A 21,407-nucleotide genomic window follows, 5' to 3' on the forward strand; every position below is an offset into this window, starting at 1 on the left:
AATCCCATGTGCCTTAATTTTGCACGCTAATCTCTTATGTGGGACCTTATCGAAAGCCTTCTGAAAGTCCAAATACACCACATCCACTGGTTCTCCCTTATCTATTTTACCAGTTACATCCTCAAAAAATTCCAATAGATTAGTCAAGCATGATTTACCTTTTGTAAATCCATGTTGACTTTGTCCGATCCTGTCACTGCTTTCCAAGTGCTCTGCTATTACATCTTTTATAATGGACTCTAGCATTTTCCCCACTACCGATGTCAGGCTTACCGGTCTATAATTCCCCGCTTTTTCTCTACCACCTTTTTTGAATAGTGGGGTAACATTAGCTACCCTCCAATCCATGGGTACCGTTCCAGAGTCTATCGAGTTCTGGAAGATGATCAGTAATGCATCTACTATCTCTAGGGCCACTTCCTTAAGTACCCTGGGATGTAGACCATCAGGCCCTGGGGATTTATCGGCCTTCAGTCCCATCAATTTTCCTAACACCATTTTCCTACAAATACTGATTTCTTTCAGTTCCTCGCTTTCATCAGACCCTATGTTCCCCGGCATCTCTGGGAGATTATTTGTGTCCTCCTTTGTGAAGACAGAACCAAAGTATGCATTTAGTTGGTCTGCCATTTCCTTGTTTCCCATTATAAATTCCCCTGATTCTGACTGTAAGGGACCTACGCTTGACTTCACTAATCTTTTTCTCTTCACATATCTATAAAAGCTTTTACAGTCAGTTTTTATGTTCCCTGCAAGCTTACTCTCATATTCTATTTTCCCTTTCTTAATTAATCCCTTTGTCCTCCTTTGTTGACTCCTAAACTGCTCCCAATCCTCAGGATTATTGCTTTTTCTAGCCAATTTATATGTCCTCTCCTTGGATCTTATGCTATCCCTAATTTCCCTTGTTAGCCACGGTTGAGTCACCTTTTTTGTTTTATTTTTACGCCAAACTGGGATGAACAAATTCTGTAGCTCATCCATTCCGTCTTTGAATGTTTACCATTGCCTATCCACCGTCAACCCTTTGAGCGCCATTCCCCACTCAATCCTACCCAACTCGCTCCTCAGACCATCGTAGTTTCCTTTATTTAAATTGAGGACCCTTGTCTCTGAGTCAACTACTTCATTCTCCATCTTAATGAAGAATTCGATCATATTATGATCGCTCAGACCCAAGGGGCCTCGTACAACAAGATTGCTAATTAATCCTTTCTCGTTGCATAATACCCAGTCTAAGATGGCCTGATCTCTGGTTGGTTCCTCGACATATTGGTCCAGGAAACCATCCCGTAAACACTCCAGGAATTCCTCCTCCACAGTATTGTTACTAATTTGGTTGGCCCAATCTATATGTAGGTTAAAGTCACCCATGATGACTTATTGCACGCTTCTTTAATTTCCCTTTTAATGCCATCCCCAACCTCCACCTTACTGTTTGGAGGTCTATATACCACTCCCACTAATGTTTTTTTCCCCTTAGTATTTCTCAATTCTACCCATACAGATTCCACATCATCAGAGCTAATATCCTTCATTACAATTGTATTAATCCCTTCTTTAACCACTGAGACAAGGCTGGCAGCAGAGGGATAGTCCAGTGCAGCACATTGGCCATGTCTCATTGTACATTACAGCTAAACAGCTCTTTTTCCAGGAACAAAATTGCAGTAAAACACAGACATGTTGGATTTAATCGTCAATGCCACACCACAGCAGTTAACCCCCCTGGTGCAAAACAAAAGTTTTTTGGGGTGAAAGTGTTGGCTTATCCAGTAAACAAAGTCAACCCAAGGTGTATTCAAAGAGTGAGCTTGTATTTTGTATTAAATAATACATTGAGGAATCATCCTTCCTTCCAATAAAATAAATAATTTGTTCGACGACTGCAACCTTTAGTTGACATTTCATAAAGGTTCTGTGTCTGATCTATTAGTAAGTAGTATTCCGGGACCTATTTAATGGATAGAGTTGAGTGAACGTGAATAGCTGGGTATTATGTACATATATTAAACACAGACTTCATAAATTTACATGGTCTTTTACATCTTCTCCGTAGAATTTTAATATGTAAATATGGAGATGTATTTGTCTATTTCACATTTTTTTTTATTATTGTATTTATGTTCATCAAGGTGAGGGATCTCAGTGCTGAGAATAATACTCTTTTGCAACCAGTCTTGGTAATAAGCATTCAAAAGGACTGGTTCAGCACAGTTCAGATACAGTGCAGTATCTGACGCTTGTCAAAATCAGCACAGTTCAGATATAGCGCAGAGTCGGACACGGGACCAATTCAGCACAGTTCAGATACTTTGCAAAGTCTGACACTGGACTAATTCAGCACAGTTCAGATACAGTGCAAAGTCTGACACTGGACTAATTCTGCTCAAGTACTGCACACAGTGCTACATGCTCAAGCACTAGCCCTGATTTTACCTTGGGCAAAAAGGCAGTATTGGCCGGAGGTGGGGGAAGTCTTCATTTCCCGACCATCATCCAGCTCCCACTGGGTCAGCCATGGCTCAGTGGTAGCACTCTCGCCTCGGAGTCAGAGGTCATGGGTTCAAGCCCCTCTCCAGAGACATCATTTAGGCTGGAACTTCAGTGCAGTACTGAGGAAGTGGAGTAGGGGGAAATGAAGGACCTTGCAGTCTGTGGTTTTCAAAGGACTATCTGATACTCTGTCACAGATAGGGGACAGATCCTCTCCAGTCTTTGGGCAGTGAAGAGTGTGCATTTGTTTTCTGGAATTTTCTGTAGTGGCGTCATTGAAACAGATAAGCGGTGCCTGAGTTTGGATTTGAGATTACATTGTGTGTATGGGGAGGTGGGGTGGGGGAGGGGTGGGGGCAGGAGGTCAACTCTGTAGATTGCTAATTACCAAAGGGTTGATAAGCATTTGGAGATAACAAATGAGGGCACCTTTCTATTAAAATTCATTTGCAAGCCATGAAAGGTTTTGAGATGGCCTTCACCTAAAGGGTTTCTGGATCGCGATTCTCTTATCATGGCCAGATTTTTAATCTGTTTCTGGTGAATGTTTTGTAGGAATCATTTACTTTACCAGAAGAGAGCAAAGTTTGATCCCATCTCCAAATATGCTGCCCCAGCCCCTCTCTCTGCTCCCTATTGTGTTGAAACCACCACTCACACTGTCTCCTACTCTAACTCACTCTTTCCTTCTTCCTACAATCTTCAGGCATTTAAAACCCAAACTTGCCGTGGCCACTTCCCGATTTACCTCACCTTCTATTTTATTCTTTTCAACCCAAGACTTGGGACTTCCTCTTGGCTTCCTCATTAATTTAAAAAAATGTTCCGTGATTAAATGTAAAATAGTTTCAGGCAATAAACAAGAACTCTGGCCTACAAATTTAGGAAAATAAATGTAAAATTTCACCCCCATTAGTTATATCCAAAAACAGCGCACTATAATTAGTTATCGCAGAGTGCGGCTGATGTTTCAGCAACCTTGGTCGTCACTTGCTGGAGGCACTGCCCACCATGTTGGCAAACCTGGGTGACTGGTCAGGTCTGCCATCAATCATCAATCAAAGCAGGGGGAAATTCAGCAGCAACTACGACATAAATAAATTAAACGAATGAAGTGCAGGCAGAGGCGGGATTATCCGATGAAAGATGGAGGGCGTGTGGGGGGTGTATTTATGAAAGAGCAGAGTAAGAATGGAGTAAAGAGAGCGCGCCAAATTGAAGAAAGCAAGTTTATGTAACCAGTATCTTTAAGTACTTGGATATGTTGTGTACTTACTAATTGAGGTGCTTTATTCAAACCCTAGTTCTAAAGAGCTCTGGTCCCTAAAATTTTATTTATTTCCATAGATGCTGATTGAGCCATTTGTTTTGGTTTCAAATTTCTAGCATATGTAGTTTTTTATCGTTATCTAAACAATCTTTACCGCCTACAGATTCACTTTTTAGGTAATTTCGTCTTTGTTTTTAGATTGTGTGCAGTGATACTGAAATAAACACTAGTACTGTAATACATTAGTGGTGTGCACATTAGTGCCCAACAGTTTAGTGGGAATGGGGTGGGGTCAAGTCAAGCGAGCCAGGAAGTAGGTCTCATTCACATAGAAAGAGGAGGTAAGACATGGGTTTAGGGCTAGGGCACAGGGGAGCCTTGAGAGGGGTTTGGCTTGGTGGACAAGGGGATGGGGGTGTGGCAGGGGCAAATGAACAGGTGGTCTTAATCTTCGCGACAAACAAGTTTGTGAGCTCCTTCCACATGTTGTTGGCGAGAACATTTGAATTTCCATAATACATACACTGGAGAAAATTCTGAAAGCTGTTTTTAAAAAACTCAGCTATAGGAGGGAAGGTGGGCTGAAGCAGGAGCAGAGATGGGCAATGTTACAGAGGTGGAAGTGGGCGGTCTTTGTGATGGAGAAGATTATGGAGTTCGAAGCTCAGTTCAGGGACGCTGCAGTGGCAAAACATTTGGTTCAACCTGAGATAGCGGCCAGGGAACGGAGAAGGAATCGGTGGCCAAGGAAAGGAGTTTGTGGTGGGGCTGAAAACAATGGCTTAGGTGTTCCCAATGTTTAACTGGAGGAATTTTTGGCTCATCCAGGATTGGATGTCAGGCGAGCAATCTGACAACACAAAGGCAGTGGAAATGTTGAACAGAGGTGGTGGCGAGGTAGAGCTGGGTGTCAGTCAATGTACAGACAGCTTGGAACCAATGGGTGGATGCTGTTTGGTTGTACTTTGTGGTCATCAGTGTGCAAACTAAAGATAGGAACATGGGTAATCCGTCAGAGACTTTCCTGTGTAATCTTTCATATCCTGGAACTAGTGTACAGCAGAACACCAGCTCCACATCATCGTTGACTGCATGACGGTTGATGGAGGTTAATATCTACACTTATTCCACGAGCAGAAGCAACAAAATCATCATGCCGGTTTTCTTGAAACATGGAGAAAGCACAGCAACCAGTAATACATTTGTGAACAATAAATGACTTGGGCAGTGATGTGAAGAAAAATTTACTGAATAGGCCACATAGACAGCGGGTAGAAAAAACTGATGTTCCTGAACAGCGTTAATGTATCTATATATATAAAAGGATACTTCTGTCTGTCATTCCATCTGTCTGTCTGTCTTGAATTAACTCGAAAGTTATAGAGCATACCTACACGTGCGTTACGTCGAAAGAAAGCTGACGATTCCAGAACCGTCCTAAGCGTATTTACGTTTCGGCCGGACAAAAATTGTTCGCGCGTTATGCAAAAAACCTTCAAAATTAAACTCATTATCTGCTAAGTAGCATTGATTGACTGACGTCAAGGTCGACCAATCCTGTGCCGACACGATTGACCAATCCTACAGTTCAGTCGCCTGATGGTTGGCCAATCGCTGCGTCTGTGGGCGGGACTAATGCTTTTCAACTCAGGCATCGGGCAGCCATTGCTTCACTACTTCCAGCTCAAACTCTGCTAATCCAGCTTCGAAAAAGTTAGTATCTCTTTTAAAAATGACATAACATTTACCAAAAATGTTTTATAAGTACTTTCACTTCCATCTTTGAAGCTATTAAAAGGTAGAAATGTTGCCCGGCAGCAGATTCACACAGGGACAGATAGACAGGCCCCAAAGCCTGGGACTCGAATTAAACCGCCCGGCCCAAAACAGCCCTGGCAAAGCCGGGCTCCCCCAGCTAGTTATTTATAAACGGTGTCTGAATGTGCTTCAATAATGTGATGTCACATCTGCGGTAATTATATGCACATTTGTTTTGCATTTGCAGTGTATATGTGCAACTGTTAAAATATAGGCTGCTAAAACTTTTGCCTCGCTACGCTGCGCAACCTACATTTTCTGTCCTGGCTACTTTGCTGTGCTCCCACCCTGTGTGTCCCCAGATTCAGTTTAGAAAATATGGTCACCCTACCATAAAACAGCTCCAGTAACAAGATGTAAAAGTTAGGTAAGATCGAGCCACCCTGAATTTTTTGTACTTTAAAAAAAAATCTAGACTTAACAGAACTTGCTAATTTACATTGGAGATTTCATAGAAACATACATCGAAGATAGGAGCAGGAGTAGGCCATTCGTCCCCTCGAGCCTGCTCCACCATTCAATGCGATCATGGCTGATCATCCAAATTCAGTACCCGGTCCCTGCTTTCTCCCTATATCCCTTGATCCCTTTAGCCTTGAGAAATATATTCAACTCCTTCTTGAATATATTTAATGAATTGGCCTCTACTGCCTTCTGTGGTAGAGAGTTCCACAGGTTTACCCCTCTCTGGGTGAAGAAATTCCTCCTCATTTCTGTCCTAAATGGCCTACCCCTTATCCTTAGACTGTGACCCCTGGTTCTGGATTCCCCGACCATCGGGAACATTCTTCCTGCATCTAGTCTGTCCAGTCCTGTCAGAATTTTATAAGTTTCAATGAGATCCCCTCTCATTCTTCTAAACTCCAGCAAGTACAAGCCCAATCGACCCAATCTCTCCTCATACGTCATTCCTGCCATCCCAGGTATCAGCCTGGTGAATCTTCACTGAACTCCTTCCATGGCAAGAACATCCTTCCTCAGATAAGGCGACCAAAACTGCACACAATACTCAAGATGTGGTCTCACCAAGGCCCTGTATAACTGCAGCAAGACAGCCTTGTTCCTGTACTAAAACCCTCTCGCTATGAAGGCCAACATACCATTTTCCTTCTTAACTGCCTGCTGCACCTGCATGCTTACCTTCAGCAACTGGTGCATAAGGACACCCAGGTCTCATTGCACTTCCCCTTCTCCCAATCTATTGCCATTCAGATAATAATCTGCCTTCCTGTTTTTGCTACCAAAGTGGATAACCTCACATTTATCCACGTTATATTGCATCTGCCATGCTTCTGCCCAATCACCCAACCTGTCCAAATCATCCTGGAGTTTCTCGGCATCCTCCTCACAGCACACACGCCCACCCAGCTTTGTGTCGTCTGCAAATTTGGAGATATTACATCTAGTTCCCTTGTCTAGATCATTAATATATATTGTGAATAGCTGGGGTCCAAGGACCGATCCCTGCGGTACCCCACTAGTCACTGCCTGCCACTCGGAAAAAGACCAGTTTATTCCAACTCTTTGCTTTCTGTCTGCCAACCAGTTCTCTATCCAAGTCAATACCTTGCCCCCAATCCCATGTGCCTTAACTTTACATGCTAATCTCTTATGCGGGACCTTATCGAAAGCCTTCTGAAAGTCCAAATACACCACATCCACTGGTTCTCCCTTATCTATTTTACCAGTTACATCCTCAAAAAAATCCAGTAGATTATTTTTTCCTTCAAAGTTCGAACTTGCTTTTATTTTGCACCTTCTCACATCACTCAGAAACACCCCAAAGCATTTCAGATACAATGAGATACTTTGAAGTGCAGCCAAAGTAGCAATACACATGGATGTAGATAATCAAATACCTCATGGTAGACCTGGCCCTCTGGTGCTGGTGTCATGTTGTCTATGAAAGGCAGGAGGCCAAGTTTAAATATTGAAAATGTGGGAATTAATATTCTGGTATTTTGCTCAATTATCTTTGAGGATCAGTGAATATCTACGCAGAACTTTCCGTCAGAAGATTAAACCAGTTGGGTAGGATAAATTGAATGGAGCCCTTGGAAGTAGCCAAACAGCCTCTTCTAATTTCCCACTACCCCTTACAGACTAGAGCAAGGTCATGACTGGAAAGCTGACACTGTGCAGCACAACATCACCAGTTACTACTTTTCTTCATATTTTATGGTCTCAAAAGATTTGTGATCCTTCCTTTGCTGAAGGCAATGATTCCTCACTGGATATGGGTCTACGGTCACCGACAGCTCTCTGGTATCCGCTGAACTGGACATTGGTCATGTGTGAACCTGGACAGTGACAGTCAGCAGACTATTTGATATCAGGGTCATCACAGCCAAGCCCAATCCTGTCCTTGCCTGATGTTCACACACATGCACTTCCAGCAGTGGTCACTGGATAGTGATCAGGAACAGGAGCCCTGGCTGATTTTCTCCTCCCTAATACAGGGGTGCTGAGGCCAATTGCAGCACACTCATCATACCATTACTGGCCAGTCTGTATGGCTCAGGTACCCAATGGATTTTAACTAGCCTTAGAGTTCCCCTCCCCAGGAAAGTAAGTGTCTGTGCGTGTCTGCATGTAGACAAGGCTCAGCTATAATGCCTCTATGCTCTGCCAACACACCGCTCAAGGTTGCAGGAGGTCACATGCAGGTAAGCATGCAGGTGTAGCAGGTGGTTAAGAAGGCAAATGGTATGTTGGCCTTCATAGCGAGAGGATTTGAGTACAGGAGCAAGGATGTCTTGCTGCAGTTGTACAGGGCCTTGGTGAGACCACACCTTGAGTATTGTGTGCAGTTTTACTCACCTTATTTGAGGAAGGATGTTCTTGCCATGGAGGGAGTGCAGCGAAGATTCACCAGACTGATACCTGGAATAGTTCCCATGGATTGGAGGGTAGCTAATGTAACCCCACTATTTAAAAAAGGTGGTAGAGCGAAAACGGGGAATTATAGACTGGTAAGCCGGACATCGGTAGTGGGGAAAATGCTAGCGTCCATTATAAAAGATGTAATAGCAGAGCATTTGGAAAACAGTGGCAGGGTCTGACAAAGTCAACCTGGATTTACAAAAGGTAAATCGTGCTTGACTAATCTACTGGAAATTTTTGAGGATGTAACTGGTAGAATAGACAAGGGAGAACCAGTGGATGTGGTGTATTTGGACTTTCAGAAGGCTTTCGATAAGGTCCCGCATAAGAGATTGGCGTGCAAAGTTAAAGCACATGGGATTGGGGGCAAGGTACTGACTTGGATAGAGAACTGGTTGGCAGACAGGAAGCAAAGAGTTCGAATAAATGGGTCTTTTTCCAAGTGGCAGGCAGTGACTAGTGGGGAACCGCAGGGATTGGTGCTAGGACCCCAGCTATTCACAATATATATTAATGATCTAGACGAAGGAACTAGATGTAATATCTCCCAAGTTTGCAGATGACACAAAGCTGGGTGGGCATGTGTGCTGTGAGGAGGATGCAGAGAAACTCCAGTATGATTTGGATAGGTTGGGTGATTGGGCAGAAGCATGGCAGATGCAGTATAATGTGGATACATGCGAGGTTATCCACTTCAGTGGCAAAAACAGGAAGACAGATTATCTGAACAGCAATAGATTGGGAAAAGGGGAAGTGCAACGAGACCTGGGTGTCCTTGTGCACCAGTTGCTGAAGGTAAGCATGCAGGTGCAGCAGGCGGTTAAGAGGGCAAATGGTATGTTGGCCTTCATAGCAAGAGAATTCAAGTACAGGAGCAAGGATGTCTTGCTGCAGTTGTACAGGTCCTTGGTGAGACCACACCTTGAGTATTGTGTGCAGTTTTGGTCACCTTATCTGAGAAAGGATGTTCTTGCCATGGAGGGAGTGCAGCAAAAACTCACCAGACTGATACCTGGGATGGCAGGAATGACATATGACGAGAGATTGGGTCAATTAGGCTTATATTCGCTAGAGTTTAGAAGAATGAGAGGGGATCTCATTGAAACTTATAAAATTCTAACAGGACTAGAAAGACTAGACGCAGGAAGGATGTCCCCATTGGCGGGGGAGTCCAGAACCAGGGGTCACAGTCTAAGGATAAGGGGTAAGCTATTTAAGACTGAGATGAGGAGGAATTTCTTCACCCAGAGAGTGGTGAACCTGTGGAATTCTCTACCACAGAAGGCAGTTGAGGCCAACTTATTAAATATATTCAAGAAAGAGTTAGATATATTTCTTAAGGCTAAAGGGATCAGGGGATATGGGGAGAAGGCAGGGACAGGGTACTGAATTTAGCCATGATCTCATTAACTGGCGGAACAGGCTCGGGGCGGGCCGAATGGCCTACTCCTGCTCCTATCTTCTATGTTTCTATGTTACTTGAATGAGGTGCTTCAAGAGATTAGTGACCCTAAATGTCATAACCAATCTTTTCCTTTTCAGATGCCAACTGACCTGCTGTGTATTTCCAGCATTTGCAGTTTTTCTTTTCCCAAGTTAACTGCAGGACATCCAGTACATGTACGATTGAATTCTAGTGAGGAGTGAACACCTTCCAGGGAGCAGGGGTGGGGAGCAGTATCACAATTGTAGTGTATGTGCCTTTAAGTCAGAACTACTTTTTACAGCTCCTGTATACTGTAGTACCGGCAGTGACCACACCGGTATATAAGCTGTGCGCATGCCTCTGTACCCCAGTCTAGAGATTACCCTCCTCCAGTAAAGACCTGTTATTTGTTAATGTACAGCATCCGTGTGATTATTTATCCACTGAACCACGGATCTAACAGTGGCGACGAGTGTCGATTCGAATCTACCTGCAACATAAAAAAAAAAAATTCGAGTCCAGGAACACGGGCGTCGACCGCGAGCAACCGCCCAGCAGTCAGGCAGAGATCCAACTTCGCTGGGGAGGCTGTGGCGAGCCGGGCTTGGTTCCCCAGCCACAACGAGCAGTAAGAGACCGACGACAGGTCCAGAGCAGACCCTTCCCGAGCAGCGGCGGCTGGAGCCGACCGACGGCAGAGAGAGAGCCAAGCAGCGTCAACGGGGTAAGAAAGAGGGTGAAGAGAGCAGGGCGCAGCCGGGGGTTGATCACCGAGCGGCGTCAAGGAAAAATACTGCAAACCGGAGAGAGAGAGGGCAAGAAACAGCCGGGTTCTAGACTGAGCGGCGTCGACAAATATCAAGAGAAGAACGCGCAGAGTACAGCCAGGGATCACGGGCTGATCAGGGTCCGCGGGGCGAAGCAAGGGGAGACGCCATTGAGCCGCGGAGAAGCAGGGAGAGCGCGGGAGACGCCATTGAGCCGCGGAGAAGCAGGGAGAGCGCGGGAGGTGCCATTGAGCCGCGGAGAAGGAAGAGTGTGGGAGACGCCATTTTGTGAAGCTGCAGCGGAGAAGATGGGCGAGCGCGGGAAGGCAGGAAAGTGCGGGAGATGCCATTTTGTGCCAGCGGAGAAGAAGGGGAAGTGCGGGAGGCGCCATTGGTGATAGTTAACGCACAACCAAGGATGCCGGAGAGTGGCAGTATCTCTACGTTCGACAATGAAGTCGAAGATTGGGCGACATATGTGGAACGTATTGAGGTGTACTGCAGGGCGAATGAAGTGCCAGATGCTAATAAAGCACTGGTTCTGTTAAATTCCATGGGTGCAAAAACTTATGGGTTACTGCGAAATCTAATAACCCCAGAGAAGCCGGTAAACAAGAATTTTGAAAGCATAGTAGAAATCCTACAGGACCACTTAAACCCCACACCGCTGCTGATAGCAGAACGATTTAAGTTCCATAAAAGGAACCAACACAAAGACGAAAGCAATGCTGAGTACCTAACGGAACTGCACAAGCTATCGAAATACTGCCAGTTTGGAGCGGGACTAGCAGACACGTTAAGGGACAAGTTTGTGTGTGGGCTACAAAGTGAAGGAACCCAGAAACGGCTTCTATCAGAAAAGGACCTTATGCTGGGCAAAGCTTTCAGTATGGCAGTATCACACGAAGCAGCCGCAAGGGGCGCTGCAGAGATACAACGGAGACCGCAAGAATATGGCACCAACGAAATGACCTATGGAATAGGGAAGTGCTATCGCTGCGGCAGAACAACACATGACCAGAAAGATTGTTGGTTCAAGGACCAAGTGTGCAGACAGTGTGGGAAAGCAGGACACATAGCAAGAGTCTGCAGGTCTGGGAAGAAAACCAACAGTAAGAAATCTCCACAGGAGAAGTACGAAAAGGTACACCAGGTGATGGACAGTGGTTCAGACGAACAGAAAAGTGACACAGACTCCGGAAGCAAGGAGCTGGGTTGTCTGAAACTACATAATGTAACCGAAATGGAGGATCACCAGACTATCTGGGTTACACTCAAGATAGACGGAGTCCAAGTGGAAATGGAATTGGACACAGGGTCAGCTCTAACAGTCATAAATCAAAGAGACTACAAGCGGCTATTTTCACACATACCCTTGAAAGCTACAGAGATTGTCTTGAAGACGTATACGGGGCAAAAAGTCTACCCCAAAGGGAAAATAAGGGTGAAAGTGACATATAAAGGTCAGGAAATACCTAAAATGGACCACTGCTAGGACGTGAATGGATCCGAAAGATACAATTAGATTGGTATTCCATACAGGCACTGAAGGTTGAGGCCAAAAAGGATGACGACGTCACACCTGGACGACTGTCAAAAATGCTAACTGACGCAAAAGAAGTGTTCCAGGAGGGACTAGGAACATTAAAAGGAATAACAGCAACAATTAAAATAGAGGAAAATGCAAGCCCAAAGTTTCTGAAGGCCAGACCAGTGCCTTATGCGATCAGACCAGCGGTTGAAGCAGAGCTGGAAGGGTTGGAGCGTTCAGGAGTACTGTCCAAAGTGGACTGGAGCGAGTGGGCTACACCCATCGTTCCTGTAATGAAGAGGTCGTTGAGTAATACGCCTGGGGAACCAAAGAAGGTCCGCATCTGTGGGGATTTTAAGGTGACAGTGAACCCAGTCCTTCACACGGTGCAATATCCGCTTCCACGAATTGAGGATATTTTCGCCTCGCTATCTGGTGGTAAACGCTTCACCAAAATTGATCTAGCCCAGGCGTACTTGCAAATGGAGGTAGAAGAAGCTTTGAAACATTACCTTACGATCAACACCCATAAAGGTCTCTATCAATACAACCGGCTGGTGTTTGGAGTAGCCTCGGCTCCGGCTATCTGGCAAAGGGCGATGGCTCAGGTCCTGCAAGGGATTCCAGGGACCCAGTGTTATTTGGACGACATCTTGGCCACAGGCGAAAATGACGGTGATCACCTCGCTAACTTGGAGAAGGTGCTCGCCAGATTAAAGGAATATGGGCTACGAGCTAATCGCCACAAGTGCGAGTTTTTCCAAAAACAGATCTCGTATTGCGGCCACGTCATCGATGAAGAGGGGTTACATGATATACCTATCAATTCATCCAATGAAAAGCGACGAGTTAAGAAAGTAACTATAGGTTTTTATTGGCTAAATAACAGAGCCCACCCTCGTGGGTGATCGGATCCAACAAGGAGGAATACCAGCCAGTCGACCACCTTTATACCTGGGCAGGTAGGTGGAGCCATGGGCGGAGTCAGCAGTGTTCAGCCCAGGTATAACAGCGTGACAAGAGGCGACCTCGTATAGTGATACAACAGTGTGAACAGTGATAACGATATAACAGTGATAACTATAGTGTAACGATAGTGAATGACAAAAGTGGTTTACCACATTCACCCCTTGTTTAGATTTGAGTCCGGCGGGGTGAAGTGTACTACCAGTTCTGGTAAGTCAGTCTGTCTGGAGGCCTCGTAAGCCTTTCTGATCGTCGCAGCGGCGGTGTTGCATTCTCCGGTGTTGATGCTGGTGTCTGCGTGGCCGGCGAAGGCTCGTGGGGTTCCGGCGTGCCGTCTACCTGAGCTGGAATTGGGGGGGGGGGGTAAAGGTGGTGTCTCCGGAATGCCCGAGGGTGCGAGGTCCCATAAGGAGACTGTGTCCTCCCGCCCGTCTGGGTAAGCCACATAGGCGTACTGGGGGTTGGCGTGCAGGAGGTTCACCTTCTCGACCAGGGGGTCCGTTTTATGGGCCCTCACGTGCTTTCGCAGCAGGACGGGCCCCGGGGAGGTCAGCCAGGTTGGTAGTGTGGTTCCCGTAGTCGACTTCCTGGGGAAAACAAACATTCGTTCATGGGGGGTGGCGTTAATGGCAGTGCAGAGTAGTGACCAGATGGAATGCAGCGCTGCCGGGAGGACTTCCTGCCAGCGGGAGGTTGGGAGGCCCTTAGACTTTAAGGCTAAGAGGACGGCCTTCCATACCGTCGCGTTCTCTCTTTCCACCTGGCCGTTCCCTCGGGGGTTGTAGCTGGTGGTCCTGCTTGCAGCAATACCTCTCGCTAGTAGGAACTGACGGAGTTCCTCGCTCATGAAGGAGGAGCCCCGGTCACTATGTATATAGTTTGGGAACCCGAACAAGGCGAAGAGGTCGTTCAGGCATTTAATGACCGTGGTACTGGTCATGTCTGGGCAGGGGAAGGCAAAGGGGAAACGGGAGTACTCATCAACGATGTTGAGGAAGTACACATTATGGTCAGAGGACGGGAGGGGCCCCTTAAAGTCGATGCTCAGGCGCTTGAAGGGGCGGGTGGCCTTGATCAGGCTTGCTCTGTCCGGCCTAAAGAAGTGCGGTTTGCACTCGGCACAGGTCTGGCAGTTCCTGGTCATGGTCCTGACCTCCTCGATGGAGTATGGCAGGTTGCGGGCCTTAATGAAGTGGTAAAGGTGACCCCGGGGTGGCAGAGGTCGTTGTGGAGGGTCTGAAGTCTATCACTTTGCGCGCTGGCGCATGTAATTCGTGACAGAGCATCAGGGGGATCGTTCAGCTTACCTGGCCGGTACAAGATATCATAATCATAGGTGGATAGTTCGATTCTCCACCTCAATATCTTGTCATTCTTGATTTTGCCCCTCAGCTTGTTATTAAACATAAAAGCGACCGAACGCTGGTCGGTGAGGAGGGTAAATCGTTTGCCTGCCAGGTAATGCCTCCAGCGTCGTACCGCCTCCACAATCGCTTGGGCCTCCTTCTCGACCGACGAGTGTCGGATCTCAGGGCCCTGTAGGGTCCTTGAGAAGAAGGCCACTGGTCTCCCCTCCTGGTTAAGGGTAGCGGCTAGGGCGAAGTCGGATGCATCGCTCTCCACTTGGAAGGGGATGGACTCGTCCACTGCGTGCATTGTGGCCTTGACGATGTCTCCCTTAATGAGGGAGAAGGCTGCGCACGCTTCCTCCGTAAGGGGGAAGGATGTGGACTTCATGAGGGGTCTGGCTTTGTCTGCATAATTGGGCACCCATTGGGCATAGTAGGCGAAGAGCCCCAGGGTTCTCTTCAGAGCCTTTGGACAGTGGGGGAGGGGTAGCTCCATGAGGGGACGCATTCTTTCAGGGTCGGGGCCGATGACTCCGTTCTCTACTACACAGCCGAGGATGGCAAGGCGCGAGGTGTTAAACACACATTTCTCCTTATTGTAGGTGAGGTTCAGCCGTTGGGCCGTACAGAGGAATCTCTCCAGGTTAACGTCATGGTCCTGCCGGTCGCGGCCGCAGATGGTGACGTTATCTAGGTAGGGGAATGTGGCGTGCAGCCCGTTCTGGTCAACCATCCGGTCCATCTCCCTTTGGAAGACCGAAACCCCGTTGGTGACGCCGAAGGGAACCCTAAGGAAGTGGTAGAGGCGGCCATTCGCCTCGAAGGCGGTATACTGGCGGTCCTCAGGGTGGATAGGGAGTTGGTGGTAGGCCGACTTAAGGTCGATGGCAGAGAATACTCGGTATTGTGCGATCTGATTGACCATATCAGATATGCGGGGAAGGGGGTATGCGTCCAGCTGGGTGTACCTGTTTATGGTCTGGCTGTAGTCGATGACCAGGCGGTTCTTATTGCCCGTCTTAACTACCACGACCTGGGCACGCCAGGGGCTGGTGCTCCCTTCGATGATGCCCTCCTTCAGGAGACGCTGCACCTCAGAGCTAATGAAAGCTCTGTCCCCGGCGCTGTACCGCCTGCTCTTGGTCGCGACGGGTTTGCAGTCGGGGGTGAGGTTAGCGAACAGGGAAGGTGGCGGGACCTTGAGGGTGGATAGGCCGCAGGTGTTACGCGGTGGGCGGTTTAAAACCTGTTGGTTGTCGACTGTGAGTGGGGGGAGGGGTCCGCCGTATGCTAGCGTGACGCTTTGGAGGTGGGATTGGAAGTCTAGCCCTAGTAGGACGGTGGCGCATAGCTGGGGGAGGACGAGGAGTTTAAAATTTTTATACTCCGTACCCTTAACCGATAGGGTCACAACACAGTAGCCGCTGATGTCTGTGGCGTGGGATCTCGATGCCATCGAGATCCGGTTGCGCGTTGGCAGGACAGGGAGGGAGTAGTGGCTCACCGTGTCTGGGTGGATGAAACTCTCCATGCTTCCGCTGTCGAACAGGCAGGTCGTGGCGTGGCCGTTTACTCTGATGTCCATCATTGACTTGGACAGGTGATGCGGGCGGGTGTATAGCTGAGCGAGTTGCTGTAGTCTGCGGGTGAGGCATGTAGTCGGGCCTAGAGGCACGGTGGCGGTCGAGCGTGGTGGGTAAAATGGCGTCTCCCACGAGGTTGGACAAAATGGCGGAGAAGATGGCTGCCCCGGTAACTCACATGAGGCACTGCTGGTGTCGGTTGCCTGTATCAAAGATGGCCGCCCCATGACTCACATGTGGGGATGCTGGCCTCTGTTGCCTTGAAGGAAGATGGCCGCCCCCACAGCTCGCATGAGGCACTGCTGGCCTCTGATGATCCACCTCTGCAGGCCTTAGCGAAGTGGCCTTTCTTCATGCAGTTTGAGCAGGTAGAGTTCCTGGCTGGGCAGCGCGACCTCAGGTGTTTCGCCTGGCCGCAGAAGAAGCAGCCGGCGGCCCGATCGCGGGGGTCCGATGTCGGAGCCGGTACCGGGGGCGGCGGTCTCGATCGGGTCCGGGACGCCGACGCTGAGGTAGGTCCCGGGGGGTTGCTGCGGGGGGTATCGCGGTCGGGGTCGGTCCCAAGTCCCAGGGTCGCGAGTTACAGTACCTTGAGTATGCCTCGAGGTCCCGATGGGCCACCTCTAGAGAGAGAGCGAGGGCTGCAGCTTTGTCCAGGTCGAGGTCCCTTGCTTCCAGTAGTCTTTGCCGTGAGTAGTCGGACCGCAGGCCTTTCACGAAGGCATCGCGGACATTGTCTTCAGTATTTTCTGCCGCCGTTACCGCTTTAAAGTTACAGTCTCTGCCGAGTGCTTGTAGCACCCGTAAAAATTCCTCCACGGGCTCTCCTGGCTGTTGCGGGCGGGATCTTAGGAGGTGTCTGGCATACATGGAATTTACCGGGGTTTGGTACTGTCTTTTCAGCCGGTTGATGGCGTCCTCGTATGTTTTAAGGTCCCGGATGAGTGCGAATACTTTAGGGCTCACTTGGGCATTCAGAACTCTTAGCATGGATTTCTGAGGCACGCTGGATTCTCCCAGGTAGGCTTCGAAGCAGCTCAGCCAGTGTTCGAAGTCGAGGGCTGAGTTTGCTGCCTGTGGGCTTAGGTCCAGGTACGGTGGTCTGAGGGCTCGCAGCCAGGCCGGCTGCTGTGGCTGTTGTAGCTGGGCGTCTGGCTGGTCGCTTGGCTGGTCGTTTGACTGCTCAAGTGTCGACATTTTAAAATTTAGCCAATAAAATTGATATACCTATCAATTCATCCAATGAAAAGCGACGAGTTAAGAAAGTAACTATAGGTTTTTATTGGCTAAATAACAGAGCCCACCCTCGTGGGTGATCGGATCCAACAAGGAGGAATACCAGCCAGTCGACCACCTTTATACCTGGGCAGGTAGGTGGAGCCATGGGCGGAGTCAGCAGTGTTCAGCCCAGGTATAACAGCGTGACAAGAGGCGACCTTGTATAGTGATACAACAGTGTGAACAGTGATAACGATATAACAGTGATAACTATAGTGTAACGATAGTGAACGACAAAAGTGGTTTACCACATTACATAAGTTCCCTGACAAGATTGAGGCAGTAGTCAAGGCTCCAGCACCGGAAAATGTGTCACAACTGAGGTCGTTCCTCGGGCTGGTAAACTATTACCACAAGTTCTTACCAAATTTGTCTACGGTATTACACCCGCTGAACACCCTACTGCAAACAGGGGTACCATGGAAGTGGGATGACGACCGTAGATGAGCTTTCCAGAAGTGTAAAGAATTGATCACATCAAAAGAGGTGTTGGCCCATTTCAACCCAGCACTACCAATTCGTTTGGCATGTGATGCATCACCCTACAGCATTGGAGCGGTGCTGTCGCACAAATTCCCAGACAGGTTGGAGAGGCCAGTAGCCTTTGCGTCTCGGTCACTAACCTCAGCTGAGCGCAACTACGCCCAGATTGACAGGGAGGCCCTCAGCCTAGTATGGGGAGTAAAAAAATTCAACCACTATCTGCATGGGCAGAAGTTCACCTTGCTGACTGACCACCAACCACTTGTCTCCATCTTTAATCCTAAGAAGGGCGTGCCAGTAATGACTGCACAGTGGTTGCAAAGATGGTCCCTGTTTCTAGGGGCGAATCAATATGAAATAGAATATAAAGGCACGAAACAGCATGGGAACGCTGATGGGCTATCGCGCCTGCCACTGCCTACTGTGGAGGAAGCACCAGCAGTGGATCCTATCGAGATATTTTATTCGTCGATAATTGAACAATTGCCAGTAACAAACGCGGATATAGAGAAGGAGACCCGCAATGATCCGATGCTGTCACGGGTATATGAATTGACGGTGAGGGGATGGCCAACACATGGCGACTCACTGTTGCCAGCATTCTCATCCAGAAGAGAACAGCTGTCAGTATGCCAGGGGACAGTGATGTGTGGATCCAGAGTGGTGATTCCACCCAAGTTAAGGGAGAGAGTGCTAAATGAGCTACATGAAGGTCATCTGGGGGGAGTGAAAATGAAAAGCCTTGCTAGGGCTTATGTGTGGTGGCCGGGAATCGATCAACAAATCGAAGACCTAACTAAGAGCTGCTTAGGATGCCAGAAGGTCCAAAATGCACCACCACATGCCCCTCTACACCCATGGGAGTGGCCCTCCTCTCCATGGCAACGGGTGCACATTGATTTCGCTGGTCCATTCATGGACTCAATGTTCTTAATAGCAGTGGATGCTCATTCAAAGTGGCCTGAGGTGATAAAGATGTCTTCAACCACTACAGAGAAAACGATTGCAGTCCTGCAGACCATATTTGCCAGAAACGGTTTGCCAGAGCAGATCTGCTCTGATAATGGACCACAGTTTGTGTCCGACGAGTTCCAAAAATTCATGAAAAGGAATGGGGTAAGGCATTACACATCCGCCCCGTATCATCCAGCCACCAATGGATTGGCTGAGAGGTTCGTACAAACCTTTAAGAAGGCGATAAAGGCCATGTGTGACGAGGAAATTCCACTACAGCATAAGCTGGACAATTTCTTATTAGCCTACCGAAACGCAACACATGCAGTTACCAACCAGACCCCGGCCATGATGTTCTTTAACCGAAGGTTGAGATCTCATCTGGACTTGCTCAGACCAAATGTGCGAAGAAATGTTGAGGACAAACAATTCCAGCACATCAACGAGAAGCCGACAAGGAGCTTCAATGTAGGGCAACCAGTCTTGGCCCGGGACTATCGAACAGAGAAGTGGCAACCCGGAACGATATGTACAAGGCAGGGGCCATTAATGTACACAGTGGATGTCAGGGAGAACATTGTGAGACGCCACGTCGATCAGATCTTAGCATCACAGGAATGCGTCAACCCCATGTCTCAAGTACCTGGGGATGAACCCGACATACCGGTAGCATCTACTTCAGACCCAGTAGCAGTGGAACCCGATGAACTACCCGATGAAAAGGGGTCAGAATCACCTCTGCACCAAGAACAAGAACCTCTGGAAAGGCGCTATCCCGAAAGGGTCAGGAAGCCGCCCCAAGACTGAATCTATAAATGGACTTTTGTTATTGAATGTACATGTAAAAATGTAATTGTTATTTGAATATTAAGGGGGTATTATTAATCTAAAAAGGGAGGAATTGTAGTGTATGTGCCTTTAAGTCAGAACTACTTTTTACAGCTCCTGTATACTGTAGTACCGGCAGTGACCACACCGGTATATAAGCTGTGCGCATGCCTCTGTACCCCAGTCTAGAGATTACCCTCCTCCAGTAAAGACCTGTTATTTGTTAATGTACAGCATCCTTGTGACTATTTATCCACTGAACCACGGATCTAACAACAATGGAAGAAACATTTAAAGAAATTCCCTTCATGGGAGAGCAAATACAAAAATAACTTGAGTATTAAAGACCTTAGAAACAGGATCAGCTTGTCGTCGGTATCTCCAGCTCGTTTTGCTTGCTGAACCTGGTTAACTGGAACTGGTCCCAGTCTCTTATTCTACTGTGTGGAGATGCCGGAGTTGGACTGGGGTGGACAAATGTAAGTCACACAACACCAGGTTATAGTCCAACAGCTTTATTTGAAATCACAAGCTTCCTAAAGCTTGTGATTTCAAATAAAGCTGTTGGACTATAACCTGGTGTTGTGAGACTTACATTTGTCCACCCCAGTCCAACTCCGGCATCTCCACACCATGGCTACTATCGACACCACAAACTGCCAGCTCAAAGTGGAGAGGATCTCCAAGAAGATCGCGCATATCGACACAGACATCTTATTCTACTGATCAACACCTCTTCAGTACCAAGGTGGTGGGCTGCCTGTATTTTAAAGTACTTCGAGCTTCATAGCCTAAAGTAGCTGTTTATTCTTGGCGACTGACGGGTTCATTTCGGCAAGTGAAGTTTAGAAAAAGTCTTAACAGTAAGTGGCTTTGAAATATTTTCCTGTAACAAGAATGGAGCAGGAATGAAGGCACTGGCCCCTCTCATCTGCCCCCTGGTTCCCTTTTCCTTACTCACATGCCCGAGTCCCGGAGCAACCGCAGCCCTTCCTGCGGGATCCGCCGGCTCACGTAGACCCGCGCCAGTTGCCCACTCCCCTGCATGGTTTGTCCCGCTTCACTGGTCGCAGCTCGGCTCAGCTCTGTCAGTGCGCCGCGGCTTAACCCCCTCAGCCACATGCTAACTCACACCGCCAACGCAAACAGGGACTTTGAGATGCTTTCTCCTGTCCTTCCCAGGGATTGTTGAGTTCATTCAAACAAGGGGAGGCTCCCAATCCGACCAATGTTTGACTTAGCCCGGGCCATCCCTGGATACTGACTGGAGAGGGGCCAGCTTTGTATAGGTAGCCTTGTGTTCCAGGGTCAAATAGAACCACCTGGCTGGAACCCTCAAACTTTTAATTCTGTAGAAAGTGTACTCTTTTTTTGCTTTTTCTTGAGTGTACTCTTTTGGGTACTAACAAATAAACTTTAAATTAACAAAAATACATTAAATTAAATTTAATAAATTAAATAAAAATTTGATTGCCGGTAGTGATGATGCACTCCAGTCCATGCAGTGCCCACAGGTTGTGGAAGACCTCGAGCGTGCCGGCGGACACCGCGTGCTCCATCTCCAGGGCCACCCAGGCACGAATGTGGCCGCGGAAGAGAGGCAGGCAGTCGGGCTGAATGACCCCCTAAGAAAGTGTTTGATAAATAAACGTTTCACTAATTGGTTTAGACACAGTGTGAGGTGAAACAAATCGGGTGAAATTGGTCTTCCCTGGCAGCGGAAAATGGGCTCATAGCGAATGGGCCGACCGTTTTACACCCCACCCGATTTTCAA

General features: G+C 47.8%; 1 protein-coding gene across 1 annotated transcript in view; it reads right to left on the reverse strand.

Moving 5' to 3' along the window:
• The window catches only part of LOC147124189 (glyoxylate reductase/hydroxypyruvate reductase-like), a 99,227-nt gene extending 78,458 nt beyond the window's left edge, over nt 1-20,769 (reverse strand). The window contains exon 1 of the mRNA XM_085983656.1: nt 20,594-20,769. Coding sequence (XP_085839782.1) covers nt 20,594-20,754 — 161 coding nt within the window. The 5' untranslated portion in view covers nt 20,755-20,769. The remainder of the gene's footprint in view (nt 1-20,593) is intronic.
• Nucleotides 20,770-21,407: the final 638 nt, after the last annotated feature.

This window comes from Somniosus microcephalus, chromosome 1, assembly GCF_052327205.1.
Source record: "Somniosus microcephalus isolate GS21.2 chromosome 1, FLI_Smic_1.0, whole genome shotgun sequence".
NCBI classification, from domain to species: Eukaryota; Metazoa; Chordata; class Chondrichthyes; order Squaliformes; family Somniosidae; genus Somniosus; species Somniosus microcephalus.